Source organism: Lithobates pipiens, unplaced genomic scaffold (genome assembly GCF_037356315.1).
Source record: "Lithobates pipiens isolate NorthernLeopardFrog02 unplaced genomic scaffold, aLitPip1_a1.2 Scaffold_23, whole genome shotgun sequence".
NCBI classification, from domain to species: Eukaryota; Metazoa; Chordata; class Amphibia; order Anura; family Ranidae; genus Lithobates; species Lithobates pipiens.
Window position 1 is genome coordinate 39,693,390 of NW_027507785.1, and position 18,747 is coordinate 39,712,136.

General features: G+C 46.5%; 1 protein-coding gene across 2 annotated transcripts in view; it reads right to left on the bottom strand.

Annotated features, from left to right (window-relative positions):
• Window positions 1-376: 376 nt before the first annotated feature.
• MOGAT2 (monoacylglycerol O-acyltransferase 2) overlaps window positions 377-18,747 on the bottom strand; it is a 189,335-nt gene continuing 170,964 nt past the window's right edge. The window contains exons 6-7 of one of the 2 annotated variants that reach the window (XM_077451440.1): window positions 4,124-4,296; window positions 377-489 (exon numbers count right to left, since the gene is read on the bottom strand). In XM_077451440.1, coding sequence (XP_077307566.1) covers window positions 4,142-4,296 — 155 coding nt within the window. In that variant the 3' untranslated portion in view covers window positions 377-489; window positions 4,124-4,141. Of the gene's footprint in view, window positions 4,297-18,747 lie in introns of both variants that reach the window. The other variant, XM_077451439.1, reaches the window with a different exon arrangement.

Sequence of the window (18,747 nt, forward strand, 5' to 3'; positions counted from 1 at the left end):
TCAGCTGCTGATCTGACTATGACTTCATGCTTTGACTTTATACCCACGGGTGCCATCATAGAAAGTCCCTGGTTCTTACCCCGTAGCCATTTGTTGGTTTGAAGTGATGGCATTCTAGGTCCTTTGCTTAGTGTCAATCTGCTTCCCTCCACCCTCTCATTTGAACCTAGGACAGGAACATTTTAGGACTATAGAATCCCCCCCCCCCCCCCTCCAGCTACCAACCAGGTAATTTTCAGCAGGAGGTTGGTAGGGTATACTGAACCAAAGCAAAGAAATTGTCTATGCGAAGCTCAATGCATGGAATTCCAGGTCAGATTTCTAGTTTCAATGGAGTGTCCCTTTCAATTGATTAGAAATAATAATTGCCACAGCGTTTTACTCAAGAACAGAATTTATTTGCATTGGTGTTATCTGGTTACAACATATAATCCAGAGAGTCAATCTGTGTAATGACAATACAGCGGATCAGACAGTGAATTGCAGGGGCTGTAAAAAAACAGAATAACAGACATATAATAAATGATGCCTACATATTGCTAACATGTATTGATTCACTTATTAAATGAATGAATGAATTACAATGAAGCCACATAATTACCTAAAATCTGTACTTATTTTGGCCTCCCAAAATTGCCCATGGTAGTTATACAAGCGCAGAAGAGTTCAAATGCTAAAAGAAGGGGCAACATTCTGACCATTTTAGTGGCTTGTGTCTAAAAACGCAGATCTCCTCAGCTGCTGAGAGTATTGCACACATGGGTGTGTGAAGAACGTGCTCCCCCCACTGCACGCTGTGGTTTCTCCTGCTAGCTTGTACACAATAGCACCTCAGGATGTACAGTCTGGTAGGAGGAACCATGGAGTTTAGCGGGGAGGGGGGGGAACGACAAATATTTAAATCATCCAATTGATTATTATTATACAGGATTTATATAGCACCAACAAACAGTTTGCGCGGCCCTTTACAACATGTGGGCAGACAGTACAGTTACAATACAATTCAATACAGGAGGAATCAGAGGGCCCTGCTCATTAGAGCTTACAATCTAGAAGGGAGGGTCAAGTGAAACAAAAAGGTAATAACTGCGGAGGATGAACTGATGGTGAAAATGAAGGTGGGTAGGATAGGCTTCTCTGAAGAGAAGGGTTTTTCAGGGGTCGTCTAAAGGATAATAGAGTAGGAGATAATTGGACAGGTTGGGGTAAGGAGTTCCATAGGATTAGAGAGGCTCTGGAAAAGTCCTGGAGGTGAGAAAAGGAGGGAGCTAGAGAGCAGGAAGGAGGTCTTGGGAGGAACGAAGAGAACGATTAGGTTGGTATTTTGAGACTAGGCTAGTGATGTAGCTATGGGCTAAATTGTGGATGACTTTGTAAGATGTTGTTAGTATTTTGAATTTATCGAATACTTGATTGATAGAATATTTGCAGCAGCCAGGGAGCAGTGAAGCAGCAGCACTTCAATTCACAGGCTTGGTGTATGTGTGCTTGGTGTATAGCTCATCCTGTTCTGACAGTGGTAATACACATGCTAGCTTCCTGCCAATTTCAACCATTCTTCCATTGCAAATGGGATCTTAGAACATCACCAGAAAATTGTATTCCCTCCCTGTCAGAGCAGACATGTCAGCTAAATGTAAGGACCCCACAAACGGGGATGTCTCTTGCCTGAGTTTAGGACTGATAATCAGCTAAGCCTTAAAGAGGAAGTAAACCCTGTTGAGTTTTATTTCCTCTTTATTTCCCTGCAAAGGTAAAGCATAATGGGCTTCTATGCATCGCATAGTAGCCATTCTGTGTCACTTACCTGAAACTGAAGCCCGCAATGTCACCTCTGTCCCCACTAGCAGCGAGCGTACATCTTTACCCCTCTTCCTTCCAGGGCCGCAGACTCCGGCTCTGTGACTGGCCGGAGTTACGTAACTCCAGCGCATGTGCATGGGAGCCACCAGTCACGGCATGACCCCTTTAGAAACAGCACGATCTGCCCTTTCTAAAGTGCGTATGCGTCATAGACATCGGCGCACGGCTTTATTGTAAATATCTCCTAAACTGTGGAGGTTTAGGAGATATTTACAGCACCTACAGGTAAGCCTTAATATAATAGGCTTACCCGTAGGTAAAAGTGGTTGTACAGGGTGTACAACCACTTTAAAGTGTAATTCTAGTCAGATTCTAATGCCGCGTACACACAATCGGAATTTTGGCCAGCAATAGACAGATGGGAGCTTTTCATCGGAAAATGCGACCATCAGAATTTAGCTGGCCGAATTCCCACCAGCAAAAATTTGAGAGCAGGCTCTCAATTTTCCCGACAGAAAAACTTTCTATTGGAAATTCCAATCATGTGTATGCAATTCCGACGAGCAAAGACTCACGCATGCTCAGATTCAACTACGAGATGGAAGCTATTGACTACTGGCTATTGAACTTCCTTTTTCTAGTCCTGCCATACGTGGAATTCGATCTGGAAACACATCAGACCTTTTTCTGACCATAATTCCGATCGTGTGTATGCGGCATAAGGCTAACCCTACTCCTACCCCCATTCTAAGACTATTCTATCTCCCCTGTAAAAAAAAAAAATACGAAGACTATACCTACCTATTCTGAAGCTGCTCGGGCCAGTTACATGATCGGGTCTCAGCGCCATCTTCAGTGCAGAGGAGGGACAGCCGACAATGGATTCCCCATAGTAAGCCTATGGGTTGTGTCATTGCCCAGGCTCTGCAGCCACTGTCTACAGCCTCTACACTGAAGCCGGCACTTGGACTTGATCATGTGACCGGACCAGAGCGGCTTTAGAATAGGTAATTATAGACTTCTTTTCTTTCGCAGAGTAGATAGAATGGTCTTTGAATGGGGATGGGAGTAGGTTTAGCTTTAGTTAGAATTTAACTGCAATTACTCTTTGGGGCTGATTTACTAAAACTGGGAGATTGCAAAATATGGTGCAGCTGTGCATGGTAACCAATCAGCTTCCAGTGTTTTTGTCAAAGCTTAAAATAGGTTGTAAAGGCGCAAGGTTTTTGACTTTCATGCATGAAGGTAAAAAATCTTCTGTGAGCAGCAGCCCCCCCAGACCCCCCTTAATAATTACCCAAGCACCCTCTCAATCCAGCGATGTCCACGACAGCCTTGCCTCTCCGGGGACACGCACTCCTGATTGGCTTTTGGCAGCAGTGAGAGCCATTGGCTCCCGCTGCTGTCAATCACAGCCAGTGAGCCAATCAGGAGATGGAGTCGGCGGTGCCAAGTCGCAGCCCCAAGTGTGAATGGACACACAGAGCTGCGGGTCCTGTTTGGGTGCCCCCACAGCAAGCTGCTTGCTGTGGGGGCATTCAGTGGGAGGGGGGAGCCAGGAGCACTGGCGGGGGGAGACCTATGAAGAGGAGGATCGGGGGCTGCTCTGTACAAAACCATTACACAGAGCAGATAACTATGACATGTTTATTATTTTTAGAAAATAAAAAGGAGACTTTAGTATCACTTATCACTAATTGAACAAGCTCACGTTAGAAGCTGATTGGCTACCACGCACAGCTGCACCAGATTTTGCACTCTCCGGTTTTAGTAAATCGACCCCTTTAAGTTTTCTTTCATTAAACCCTGATGGCAGCTTTGCTATATGGCACTTCTAATGTGTCGGTTTTAAGCACTGAGCTCAGACAGAATTTAGAACAATTACATCCCAATATCTCAGCTCTGACAGGGAGAGAATACAAAAAAAAAAAAAAAGCAGGTAATCCCTGCACTATTATACTATCTCAAGAGTGGAGGTTTGGATTATCATAGATGTCAACCGCTAACTGGTTCTTTAACAAAAGTTGGACCATATTGACTATTGACAGTCGGCCATAGAGGTAAGGATATTGCCTCTTCTTTTAGTAGGTGTGCTTGGTGTACAGCTTACCCTGTTCTGACATCGTTAATATACATGCAAGTTTTTGGCCGATTTCCCTCACGGAAATCCCCAAGTAGAAAGCCTGCGCTATTAACTATCTCAAGTGTGGAGGTTTGGATTATCATAGATGATGACTGGTAACTGGTTCTCTTTAACAAAGTTTGGGCTATATGACTTTAGGCTCTCTTTGTGCCAGGGCTGAGTGTACATGAGAGTCACCTGGGCTTCTTGCAGTCATTATACGAAGGATAGATGTTTGTCAGCCGGGATGTTAAATTGAGTTTTGTGATCCTCAAACAATTCGCTCAGCTTCTCCATGTAGAGTTTGTGCAGCTTGTCCACCTCTTCATCCGATGGGGTCGCATTTTCCGTCACTTTAATTGGCTTTCCAACTGTAAGAAAAAAGAAATGGCAGTCGTTGGTTTTGCAAATGGAAATGAGAACATCACATTAGGGGGAGTCAACCAAAAATTGCTGTTCTAGTTTTAAACTGGCCATACACAATTTTATTTAAAAAAATATTTATTTTAAGAATATTCATTTGATTTTCCAGTCGTTAATGGGGTCAAATTGACGGGCACTTTTGAGTGAATTGACAAGAAAAATTTGCAGGAGCAAGGTGGAAAAGTTTTCTTGAATGAATGAACAAATTTCTAAGCCCTTGTACACACGGTCGGACATTCCGACAACAAAATCCGTCAGATTTTGGCCGATGGATTTTGTCCGAAACTGGTGTTGCATACACACAGTCGGACAAAGTTGTCAGAAAATCCGATCGTTTGTAACGTGATGACGTTATTTAGTTATAATGGGACTACTTTCAGGCTAGTAGCCAATAGCCTTGGTCTAGGAATTTGACCTGAGCATGCGTGGCACTTTGTCAGATCGGAATTCTCTACAAATGATCGGACAAAGTCTGATCGGATCATGTTGTCGGAAAATTTTATAGCCCAGCTCTAAAACGTTGTTGGTTGGATATTCCGAAGGAAACAGTCCGTTGTAGCCCACACATGGTCGGATTATCCGACAACATGGTCCGATCGGACATTTTCCGCCGGAATGTCCGACCGTGTGTACAAAGGCTTACAGTTAAAGTGATTCTAAAAGGTTGACATTTTTCTTTAAAAAAAATAATCATGTTATACTTATCTGCTTTGTGCAGCGATTTTGCACAGAGCAGCCCTGATCCTCTTCTTTTTAGGTCCCCCACCAGCGCTCCTGGCTCCTTCCCCCTGCCAAGTGTCCTCAAGTGCAAGCCTCTATAGGGGAAAGTTGAACAGGCTTACTCTCGAGTTGTGCTCCTTTGAATGGACATTGTCCACAGCGTGGCTTGGCCCCACCCCTGCTCTCTCCTCATTGATTCATTGGCTGTGATTGGTAGGAGAGAGAGACTCGAGCCGCTACTCTCATGCACATCACTGGATCGAGATGGGGCTCAGGTAAATATTAGGAGGGCTGGTGGGGAGGGAGTTACACTCAGAAGGTTCTTTACTTTAAAGCGGAGGTTCACACAAAAATGAAACCTCCACTTTTCGGGAACCCCCTCCGGTGTCACATTTGGCACCTTTCAGGGGGGAGGGGGTGCAGATACCCAAGACAGGTATTTGCACCCACTTCTGGGCATAGACTCCTGCGAGAGTCTATGCCTCTTCCCGTCCCCCGTGCTGTCTGCTGGGATACACACGGGTCCCAGAGACAGCAGGGGCCATTCAGATTGCACAGCGCGACTCGCACATGCGCAGTAGGGAACCGGGAAGTGAAGCCGCAAGGCTTCATTTCCTAATTGTCTTAACAAAGATGGTGGCGGCAGCATCTGAGGACCGAGGGATGGTTCGACCTCGGGTGCCGACATCGCGGGCGCCCTGGATAGGTAATTGTCCTTATTTTAAAAGTCAGCAGCTGCAGTATTTGTATTAATTTTCGTGGGACTTCCGCAAAAATACCTTCTGCATTTTTAATGTGATTTTTCATTAATGAAAAGTCCATTTAATTTTAAAATCTAATGCTAAAGGCCAACTTTTCTGAAGCACTGGTCAGCTTTAACCAGTTGCCGACCGCCGCACGACGATGTACGTCGACAGCATGGCACGGGCAGGCATATTGGCGTACATGTACGTCCCTTGCCTCCCGCAGGTCGGGGGCCCGATCGGGCCCCCGCCCGGTGCCTGCGGCGGTCGGTTTTCGTCCGGGAGCGATCCGGGACGAGGGGGCGGCCATTCATTCATGGCCACCCCCTCGCGATCGCTCCCGACGAATAGGAATCCCCCGTGACATCACTTCCTCTCCTGTAATGTAAACACAGGAGAGGAAGTGATGTATTCTCTCCTCCGTGTCGGTATTTTTCGTTCCGACACGGAGGAGAGCGGATCGGTGAGTTGCACCAACACTCTACACACACAGTAGAACATGCCAGGCACACTCACACCCCCCCTTTACCCCCCGATCACCCCCCCAATTACCCCTGCCCCCCAGTCACAGTGACACCAATGTCATTTTTTTTTTTTTTTTGCATTGGTGTCATTTGTGACTGTAATAACTGTTAGGGCAGTTAGAGTTAGCCCCCTTTAGTTCTAATGTACCCCCCTAACCCCCCCAATAAAGGTTTAACCCCGTGATCACCCCCCGTCGCCAGTGTCACTAAGGCTGGGTTCACATTGCAGCGGTTTATGAGAACGAATGTGATTCGCACCGCACTGCAGTGCAAATCACATCCGATCTCTGTGCGATTCGAGTTCAGCCATTCGCCGCACCCGCCGCACCCGCCACACCCGCCGCACCCACCGCAAATTCGCACGGGACCCTTTTTTTGGCCCGCAGCAGAATCGGATCGCATGGGTGTTCACACCATGCGATCCGAGTTTGCAGATCGCACTGCGATATGCGAACTGATCTGGGGGTGTCAGTAACATTTCACTGACACTCCCAGCAGTTCGCATAGGGCAGTGTGAACTGCCGCCGGGAGGCATGCGATGCGGGAACCCGCCGCGGATTTGCGGCGTTTCCGCATCGCTCCAGTGTGAACCCAGCCTAATAAGCGATCATTTTTCTGATCGCTGTATTAGTGTCACAGGTGACGCTAGTTAGGCAGGTAGGTATTTAGGTTCGCCGCAGCTTTTTATAGCGCCAGGGACCCCCATATACTACCGCATAAAGCCCCCTGATTGCCCCCTAGTTAACCCTTTCACCAGTGATCACCATATAACTGTTACAGGTGACGCTGGTTGGTTAGTTATTTTTTATAGTTTCAGGGCACCCGCCATTTATTACCTAATAAAGGTTTAACCCCCTGATCACCCGGCGGGTGTCATTTGTGACTAATAACTGTTAGGGCAGTTAGGGTTAGCCCCCTTTAGTTCTAAGGTACCCCCCTAACCCCCCCAATAAAGGTTTAACCCCGTGATCACCCCCCGTCGCCAGTGTCACTAAGGCTGGGTTCACATTGCAGCGGTTTATGAGAACAGATGTGATTCGCACCGCACTGCAGTGCAAATCACATCCGATCTCTGTGCGATTCGAGTTCAGCCATTCGCCGCACCCGCCGCAAATTCGCACGGGACCCTTTTTTTGGCCCGCAGCAGAATCGGATCGCATGGGTGTTCACACCATGCGATCCGAGTTTGCAGATCGCACTGCGATATGCGAACTGATCTGGGGGTGTCAGTAACATTTCACTGACACTCCCAGCAGTTCGCATAGGGCAGTGTGAACTGCCGCCGGGAGGCATGCGATGCGGGAACCCGCCGCGCATTCGTGGCGTTCCCGCATCGCTCCAGTGTGAACCCAGCCTAATAAGCGATCGTTTTTCTGATCGCTGTATTAGTGTCACAGGTGACGCTAGTTAGGCAGGTAGGTATTTAGGTTCGCCGCAGCTTTTTATAGCGCCAGGGACCCCCATATACTACCGCATAAAGCCCCCTGATTGCCCCCTAGTTAACCCTTTCACCAGTGATCACCATATAACTGTTACAGGTGACGCTGGTTGGTTAGTTATTTTTTTATAGTTTCAGGGCACCCGCCATTTATTACCTAGTCTCACTAGTGTACCCCTAAATTTAGGGGTGTCTACTTTCCAAAATGGGGTCATTTGGGGGGGGTTTGTGCCATCTTGGCATTTTATGGCCTTCAAAACTGTAACGCCCTTAGAAAGCCTGAAGGCGGTGCTTGGTTTTCGGGGCCCCGTACGCGGCTAGGCTCCCAAAAAGTCCCACATATGTGGTATCCCCGTACTCAGGAGAAGCAGCAGAATTTATTTTGGGGTGTCATTTCACATATGCCCATGGCATGCGTGAGCAATATATCATTTAGTGACAACTTTGTGAAAAAAAAAAAAAAAAAAAAAGTTTGTAATTTTCCCGCAACTTGTGGCAAAATATAAAATATTCCATGGACTCAACATGCCTCTCAGCAAATAGCTTGGGGTGTCTACTTTCTAAAATGGGGTCATTTGTGGGGGTTTTGTGCCATCTTGGCATTTTATGGCCTTCAAAACTGTAATAGGTAGTGAGAAGTGAACTCAAAAATGTACGCCCTTAGAAAGCCTGAAGGCGGTGCTTGGTTTTCGGGGCCCCGTACGCGGCTAGGCTCCCAAAAAGTCCCACATATGTGGTATCACCGTACTCAGGAGAAGCAGCAGAATTTATTTTGGGGTGTTATTTCACATACGCCCATAGCATGTGTGAGCAATATATCATTTAGTGACAACTTTGTGTAAAAAAAAAAGAAAATTTTTTTTTTGTCATTATTCAATCGCTTGAGGCAAAAAAATAAAATATTCAATGGGCTCAACATGCCTCTTATCAATTTCCTTAGGGGGTCTACTTTCCAAAATGGGGTCATTTGGGGGGGTTTTGTACTGCCCTGCCATTTTAGCACCTCAAGAAATGAGATAGGCAGTCGTAAACTAAAAGCTGCGTAAATTGCAGAAAACGTACCTTAGTTTGTAGATGTGACAACTTTTGCGCAAACCAATAAATATACAATTATTGACTTTTTTTTTACCAAAGACATGTGGCTGAATACATTTTGGCCTAAATGTATGACTAAAATTGAGTTTATTGGATTTTTCTAATAACAAAAAGTAGAAAATATCATTATTTTTCAAAATTTGCGGTCTTTTTACGTTTATATCGCAAAAAATAAAAATCGCAGAGGCAATCAAATACCATCAAAAGAAAGCTCTATTTGTGGGAAGAAAAGGACGCAAATTTTGTTTGGGTACAACATTGCATGACCGCGCAATTACCAGTTAAAGCAGCGCAGTGCCAAAGTGTAAAAAGACCTCTGGTCATTTACCAGCAAAATGGTCCGGTCTGAAAGTGGTTAAAGGAGAAGTAAACTTCCTATCCTCACTTTTACCTATAGGTAGTGTGAATATATCTCCTAAACAGGCACCGTTTAGGAGAGATTTACATTATATGCAGCCAGTGACATCCATGTGCCAGTGAAAGGCCACCCGTTCCTTCTGAGCCCTGTGCCATAAACGTCCGGTCCTGCGCACGTGCGTAGTAGTGACATCATCGCGGGTCCAGATAGGAAGCAAACAGGTGAAGATGGAATTGGCTGCAACGCTGACATTGTGGCGCTGGAACAGCGTCGTTCTAAGGCAAGTTTCACGTAATGTGCTAGTAGGAGATGCTACTAGCACATTATGGCTTTACCTTGCAGGTGAAAAAAAGGAAAAAGGCCAGTGGTATACAAATGCTTTAAGTACAGTGCCTTGAAAAAACTGAAAATTTATATCAAATACTTACCGTAATTTTCCTTTCCTGATGGACTCCATGGCAGCCTACGTATGGGTTAATCCCGCCTCTCATACCTCATAGAACCCCACTCCCATAAATCTTTGCTTCTGAACAGAGACTGTGTTCCGTAACTTAGCCTACTCCAGCAAATGGGAGGGAACTCCTGCTGCCATGGAGTCCATCAGGAAAGGAAAATTACGGTAAGTATTTGATATACATTTTCCGTTTTCCTGACAGACTCCATGGCAGCCTACGTATGGGAAATAACTAGCCATACACACCCGGGTGGGAAATTGCTGAATAACAGAAAAAAAGGTTTAATTGGCACCGTCAACAGATAAGACATGTAAACCAAAATTAACCGAAGATAAAGAAGCCGGCTCAACACAATAATGTGTCATAAAGGTATTAATTGATGACCATGAGGCCGCTTTACAGATCACTTCTGGAGAAACATGACGAGCAGCTGCCCATGATGTTGAAATGCTCCTGGTAGAATGAGCTGTCACCGCCTCTGGAGGAGCCAAACCCTTAGCTTTATAAGCCCCTTGAATAGCCTGAACAATCCAAGCTACAATGGTTCTCGAAGAAGCACGCAATCCCTTATTCTTTCCATGGAAGTAAACAAAGAGATGGTCAGAAGTCCGAAAGGGAGCTGTGGATTCTAAGTACTGTTTTAGAACTTCTCCAACATCTAAAGGATGAATGTCTCATGAAATACAGATGTGACCTTAGGATTTGACCCCAACATGGGAACCAAGACCACACAATCCGGAAAGAACGTCAGAAAGGGTTCTTTGCAACCCAGAGAGCTGATCTCGGAGACCCACTTGGCCGATGTTATAGCCACCAGGAAGGCAGCTTTGAGAGAAAGAGCCTTGATAGATGATTGAACCATTTCCTCTGAAAAGGAATCCAGGACAAAAGGAAGATCCCATTTGGAGAATCTTGTTTTTTTCTGGGGTCTGAGTCTTATTGCTCCCCTGAAAAACTGTCTGACAAGACGGTGTTTGGCCCAGGAAACGCCAGTAAATGCAGAAATTGCCGAAATTTGAACTCGTAAGGAACTCACTAATAGTGACAGGTCTAGTCCCGTCTGTAGGAAACCCAAAATGTCTTGAATCTTCGGATCACTACAGGAACTGCCAACGGAAGAAATATAGTCAGCAAACTTCGCCCAGATTCTTTGATAGACTTTATTAGTACCTGGCCTTCTAGCATTCAGTAGAGTAGCGATAGCAGTACTTGGACATCCTAATGCTTCCAACCTTCCCTTTTCAAGAACCAGACCATCAGATGAAGATGGGCCGGGCATGGGTGAAGAGATGTTCCCTGTAGCAGGAGATCTGCCCTGGAAGGGAGAGGAACTGGATCCCGAAAACTCAGCTGCATTAGGAGCGGAAACCACGGCCTGTTGGGCCAAAATGGAGCAACTGTCACCACCTTGACTTTCTCCCACCTGAGTCTTGAAAGGAATCGCAGGATGACCGGAACTGGGGGAAAGGCATAAGCCGTGCGAAACCTCCACTGATCCGTCAGTGCATCCATACCGAAGGCCTGGGGACAACGACACCTCGTATAATATTTCTCCAGCTTGAAATTGCATGGGGAGGCAAACAGGTCCACTTCTGGCAGGATCCCCAGAGACAGAATCCATGTGAATATCTCGGGATGGAGAGACCACTCGTTGTTGTCCAGGGAGAACCTTGATAGGAAGTCCGCCTGGACATTCTGAATTCCGGGGAGATAAACCGCCGTCAGATTTGACAAGTTCATCTGAGCCCAAGACATGATCGGGCTTACTTCCTTCAGCAGAGAGAGACTGCGGGTGCCTCCTTGTCTCTTGATATAAGATACTGCTGTTGTGTTGTCCATCCTTAGGAGAACCGAGGTCCCCGAAATCAGGTGAGAAAAGGCTTGAAGAGCACGGAGAGCAGCACGAAGCTCTAGAACATTGGATACTACCTCTTGGGCTGGAAATTCCCATACGCCCTGGGCTATTTCTGACAGACACTGGGCGCCCCAGCCCTTGTTGCTGGTGTCCGTCGTTACTGTGATCCAAGAGACGGGAGCTATGGAATGGCAATTGAGGAGGTTCTTTCGTTGGAGCCACCAGAAGAGACTCTCCCGCATGGAGGGGGTTATCCTGACCAGATGGTCTCGAGACCCCTGATCCCATTGTAGAAGAAAACCCTTTTGAAAGGGACGCATCCTCCATTGTGCCCACTTTATCATGGGGGCTGTGGATACCATAGTGCCAATTATCTTGAGGCACTGCGAGGCTCTGAGAAGAGGAGAATGCAATGCAGGCTGAATCCTGTCTCGGATCACTGGAATTTTCTCCACTGGCAGGGAAATGGTACTTTCGACCGTGTTGAACTGGGCTCCGAGAAAAATCAAAGACTGAGTTGGGTCCAGATGAGTTTTTTCCCTGTTCAACAGCCAACTGAATTCCGTGAGTGTCGAGATGACTTGAGTTCGATGTAACAGTAGTTGTTCTCTGTCTTGGGAAAGCAACAGTATATCGTCTAGGTAATGGTGTAATTGTATACCTTTGATCCTGATTAGTGCTACCACAGCCAGTAAGAGCTTCGAAAACACTCGAGGCGATGTTGTAAGCCCAAACGGGAGACATACAAATTGAAGATGTAATTGGCCCACTGCGAACCGAAGGTACCTCTGAAACTCTTTTGCGATCGGAACATGGAAATAAGCATCCTTCAAGTCTATGGAAATCAACCAGTCGCCTGGTTGTATTGACTGACGTATTGTTAGTAATGTCTCCATCTTGAATTTTTCCTTCTTGATGAAGGAGTTCAGATGCTTTAGGTCGATGACTGGTCTCCAGGAGCCATTCTTTTTGAGGACCATAAAAAGGGGGGAGTAGACCCCTTGAAATCTCTCCTTGGTTGGGACCGGAATGGCAGCGCCTTGGGCCAACAGGGAATCTGTGTAAGACAGGAGTACCTTTCTTTTTTTTTCCACAAGTGGTAGGATTGTAGGAACAAACTGATAAATGGGCAGACTGTTGAACACCCAGGAATGACCTGAGGAAACCGTCTTGACAGTCCAATAGTCTTGAATCGAGGCTGCCCAGACGTGCCGAAAATGGAGTAGCCGAGCCCCTACTGGCTCCGTCTGGACAGGCCCCACATAAAAAGGACTTAGAAGCCTCTCTACCCCCTGATGTAGTTGACTTAGAGGATTTTTGGCCTGAAAACTGAGTTCTTCTCCAGTTCTTCCTAAATTCCCGACCAGGCCTGTAACGGTGAGCATCTCTAGCACGCTCTTGTTCTTGTCTGGGCTGAACTTTCCTCTGACTCAAGAGGCGACGATCCTGGGGTAAGAACCCTGATTTACCCCCAGTAGCACGGGTAATGGCAGAATCAAGCTTATTCCCAAAGAGGGAGGGCCCCTCAAAGGGAATCTTACACCATGCCTGTTTAGAGGCAGGATCTGCAACCCACGGACGAAGCCACAAAGCGCGCTTCGCAGTAACTGAGGAGAGCATGACACGTGCCACTAGGCGGATAATATCAAGGGATGCTTCCCCCAAAAAGACTGATGCTAACTTCAGTTCATGTACTGGTGAACTCCGGATAAGTTCTTCCGAAACGCTTCCCAAAGCCGCACCAACATCACCCGTCCAAGACTCCATGGCTTTAGATAATGCTGCAAGAGCCAGAGCTGGCTTACAGGCCATGTCTGCAGTGATATAAATGCGCTTTAGGTCAGTGTCAATCTTCCTCTCTAAACCATCCTTGAATGAAACGGTATCTTCAGGAGGGAGTGTAACATGCCTGACCAGATGCATCAGTGCCGCATCAATAAGAGGGGCTGAATCCAGATATTTAACGTCTTCACTTTTAAACGGGTACATTTTGGCAATCTTGGAAATCAAGGAGTTCTTCCTCTCCACTTTTCCCCATTCGTCTGAAATAATCTCACCGAGCTCACCCAAGAAGGGGAAATTTGGGCGATCCTTCTTAAGGTGCTTAAAGTACTTCCTCTGTTTAGAGGGTGCTTCAACTGGCTCTTCCCATTTTAGAGCATCCTTGACCGCTCTGACCAGCTGCGGAACAAGAGAAAAATCAAAACCTGCAGTTGATTCATCAATCTCACTGTCCGAAGACTCACTTGGAGAGACACTGTCTGGAGGGACCCGGAATTACAGGGTCTGCGTCTACATCGACTGGAGCTGTAACGGAAGGAGGATTAAACATCCGATCAGACTCTGCTTTGTTCAGAGATTCTTGAACCACCTTCCTGACCAATGCTTCCACTTGCTGGTCTCCGGCTCCTCTTTCCTTCATAGCTCTGGAATAACAAGACTCACAGAGAGATTTACCCACTGGAACGTGAGATTTACAACACCAGCAGGCTTTCTCTGAGCGGCTGGAACGGCGGGTTGAATGATGACCAGATCCAGATCTTGACCGATCTCTATGGTGTCTGGAGGGTGATCTAGAGCGTCTAGAACTTGACGTAGAATGACGATGTTGTAACCTAGACTGGTCAGTATCTTTGCATGCCGACAAATGACGTTCAGACCTAGAAGGGCTAAATAGAGAAGAAAAGACTACAGCAAGAAAAAACAAAAGTAATTACCCAAAATAAAACCAGCAGAAGGAAATAATATTCCTACCTGCAGCGTAAGGGTTGGCCACTGGGGGGCGATGATACGTCCATAATGAAAAAGTCTGTATGCTGTAGAGATTCGAAACACCATAAGCATCCAACAGGAATCAAATAGTAAAGCTTACTGGCGAACAGAACATACCTCCAAGCAAGACACACAGCACACTGGGAAGCCGCCTTTCTCCCGCAGAGCAATCCCAACCATAGCTGTATCTGACAGCTATTTAAATGTTGGCGCCAATGGTGACGTCACCACGCCCCCCGACGTCGGTCAGCGGAGTTCGCGCGCATGCGCGATCACCGCCATCTTCCGAAAACTGCGCATGTTCGAACCAAGCCTCGATCCGAACGAGGCACACGCCTGCGCAGAACGAAAGGAAGCGGCGGCGGACTGGAACGCAGATGCGCTCCAGCCGCCATACGTACCAGGAAATGGAAAAAAAGGAGATAACAAACAACACACAAAAACAGGCTGCCATAATGATAAATGATTAAATCAATACGATACCGCCATGGCACGATCCCGATCCATCCTGACTGGGGGTACTCCACCCACTGCACGAACGGGACATCAAAATAGAGGCCTCCTGCTAATAGCAAAGGATGTATGGCCAAATTGCCGCTTGCCTGCCAATGGCAGGTTAGTAAGCTCTTCATGGCATCGCATATATCGCCCGTCTCCACCCGGCTAATAGCTGGGACTGCTGGAATCCATAATCACCCTCAGGATCTTTGTGCAAACAGGTCTGGACCGGAACTCTTCATAAGGTAAGCAAACACCTTGGTCCTAGGAGGAGGACAAAAAAGGAACACAGTCTCTGTTCAGAAGCAAAGATTTATGGGAGTGGGGTCCTATGAGGTATGAGAGGCGGGATTAACCCATACGTAGGCTGCCATGGAGTCTGTCAGGAAAGTATTTTTTCACATTGTAGCCAAAAACTTAAATGTCATTTATTGGGATTTTATGCAATAGATCAACGCAAGTGGCACCTAATTGTGAAGTGGAAGGAAAATATGTGAAAAGTGTGGTGTGCATTTGTATTCAGCCCCCGAATCAATACTTTGTAGAACCACCTTTCGCAGCAATTACAGCTACAAGTCTTTTTGGGGATGTCTCTACCAGCTTTGCACATCTAGAGAGTGAAATTTTTGCCCATTCTTCTTTGCAAAATAGCTCAAGCTCTGTCAGATTGGATGGAGAACGTCTGTGAACAGCAATTTTCAAATCTTGCCACAGTTTCTCAATTGGATTTAGGTCTGGACTTTGACTGGGCCATTCTAACACATGAATATGCTTTGATCTAAACCATCCCATTGTAACTCTGGTGGTATGTTTAGGGTCGTTGTCCTGCTGGAAAGTGAACCTCCATCCTAGTCTCAAGTCTTTTGCAGGTTTTCTTCTAAAATTGGCCTGTATTTGGTTCCATCCCTCTTTCTATCAACTCTGATCAGCTTCCCTGTCCCTGCTGAAGAAAAGTATCCCCACAACATGATGCTGCCGCCAACATGTTTCATGGTGGGGATGGTGTGTTCAGGGTGATGTGCAGTGTTAGTTTTCCGCCACAAGTAGTGTTTTGCTTTAAGGACAAAAAGTTCAATTTTGGTCTCATCTGACCAGAGCACCTTCTTCCACGTTTGCCGTGTTCCCCACATGGCTTCTCGCAAACTGCAAACTTGACTTCTTATGGCTTTTTATTTTTATTTCAACAATGGCTTTCTTCTTACTACTCTTCCATAAAGGCCAGATTTGTGGAGTGTACCGACAGTTTTTCCCATCTGAGCTGTGGATCTCTACGGCTCTTCTAGAGTTACCACTTGGCTGCTTCTTTGATGAATGCTCTCCTTGCCCAGCCTGTCAGTTTAGGTGGACGGCCATGTCTTGGTAGGTTTGCAGTTGTGCCATACTCTATCCATTTTTCCATTTTCAGATGATCGATTGAACAGTGCCCCATGAGATGTTCAAAGCTTGGGATATTTTTTTTTATAACCAAACCCTCCTTTAAATTTCTCCACAAGTTTATCCCTACCCCTGACCTGTATGGTGTGACAGAGTTGGGCCCCCCTGTTGTATATTCTCTGTTGGGCTGCCTGGGCCTGCAGTAAGTGTTCGTTTACCATAGGCATGCCCACTGCAATCCTGTCCTGCATTTGAGCTACATACTCAATTACACTTTTGTGGGGTGTCTACTCCCCCCCAGGTTTCCTTAGCTATGTCTAAGAGTCCCCAGGGGTGAGTAAAGCAACTCAAATGGAGAGTACCCCATAGAGGACTGGGGTACCTCCCTGATGGCAAACATCGAGTACAGAATCAGGAAGTCACAGATTTTCCCATCCTTGTCAACAACCCTTTTCAACATACTTTTGAATATTTTATTGAAGCGTTCCACCAAGCCATCAGTTTGAGGGTGGTACGTGAAGGTTCGCAACTGTGTCACCTTAAATAACGTGCACAACTAGTTACTCGTGACATAAAAGGGGTGCCCTGGTCTGTAAGGACTTCCTTAGGGATTCCAACACAACTGAACATCATGAACAGCTCCTTGGCAATGTTCTTAGCAGATGCAGTGCGTAAGGGAACTGCCTCGGGGTAAAGGCACTTTTCAAAAGGCACTTCAATAATGGGTAAGGGCACTAAAGGACGAGGGGTTAGTGGGGCTGACATTTGACACACAGGACAGGATTGACAATAATTCTCAATATCTTTCTGGATCCCGGGCCAGTAAAACCTGCGCAACACCCTTTCCATTGTTTTCTCAACCCCCAAATGACCTCCTAGCAAGTGCCCATGGGCAAGTTCCAACACCACCATTCTGTGTGGCTTAGGGAGTACCAACTGTTCATCAATTTCATCATTCTTTTTACATACAGGATATAGTAAATCCTTATTGCTGCTGAAATAAAGGAAAACAGGGCCTGTCCCCTGGTTCAACAGGTACATCATTAATCACTACTGCATTTTCCCAGGCCCTGGCAAGGGTAGGGTCTTTTCTCTGCTCGGTACCAAAGTTTTCCTTGTGCACATTAAGGGTAGCAAACTCTAATGTAGACTCAGAGTCAGTTGTCCACCTTCACTGGTTGTGGGGACTTTCTCAGGCTCCTCCAGTTCTCCTGCCATAACTGAGAAAGGAAGACTCAGGGAACCCTGAGAGAAGTCTCCTGAACCCACATTGTCAGCGCTGACCAGTTCTGGCTCTGCTACTAAGTCAGTTACTGTGAGTGAGTCGGGACAATCCCAGAGATCCCAAAACTTAGGGAAGTTTCTAGCAATGATGGCCTCATGCACCAAGTGGGGCACAAGTCCGACCGGATGGGTCACTCTACCAAAGTCAGATTTAAAGTTAACATTGGCTGTAGGATAATCTTGGGTATCCCCATGTACACAGATCACAGCAACTTTTTTTGCATGAAAATTCACCCATCGCATCTTTAAAGTGGTTGTAAACCCTTTGAAACAAAAACAAAAAAAAAACCCTGCAAGACAAAAGCATAATGAGCTAGTATCCATAGCATGCATAGCATACTACTTACTTACCTGAGATCAAAGCCCCCGCAGCGGGATTCACGTTCTCGGCAGCGGGGTTACTTCCGGGTATCGCGGCTCCGGCGCTCTGACTGGTGGAACCTGTGGCGACGGCACAGTACAACTGAAGCAATGGCACTTATACTTCAGTTTGCTTACGTGCGCATATGCTGATGACACATGCAAATACAGGGATATCTCCTAAACTATGCAGGTTTAGGAGATATCCAATGTAGCTACAGGTAAGCCTAATTATAGGCTTGCCTGTAGTATAAAGTGATTGTAAAGGGTTTACAACCACTTTAAATGAAGCCACTAGACTTCCAGAGTCCAGCAATGCCATAATAGCCTTATGATTAACAGTCCTTTGGAACATGCGTTTTCCTACACTTGACGCTGCAGCGCATGAAACAGCAGCAACACACTGTCTTCTATAAGATACATCACACTGCATAGGTTCATCTGTCAATAGACAGTTTGCTGCAACATGTCCCATTTTCTGGCAATGGAAACACCTGATGTTGCCCCAATTTGATTTGCTGACAGGCAGTGGCTTTCCTTGTTTGGGATGCCAAACTTCAGCCCTGGCACCAAAAAACCTCCCCCCATCTCCTTGACATGCTTACCGCCCACTTCCCCTGGAACAGTCTTACTGCTTGTCTGGGGAGACCGTGGCTTTGGATGCAAAGTCCATGTGGCTGTAGGGGTGGCGACCAGGCTCTCTGCAGCAAAGTATCTCTCCAAGAGCTTCACCAGGATGTTTGCCAACTTGGTGTCTGCTTGACTCACACACTTCTGCATGGGAATTGGTAGTGACCTCAGAAATCGGTCCATGGCCACACGCTCCACTATTTGTGGCCCAGACAGGGACTCCAGCTGTAGCCATTTCCACACCAGGTGGATTAGGTCGAACATCTGTGATCTTGGGGGCCTCTCGTCTTGGA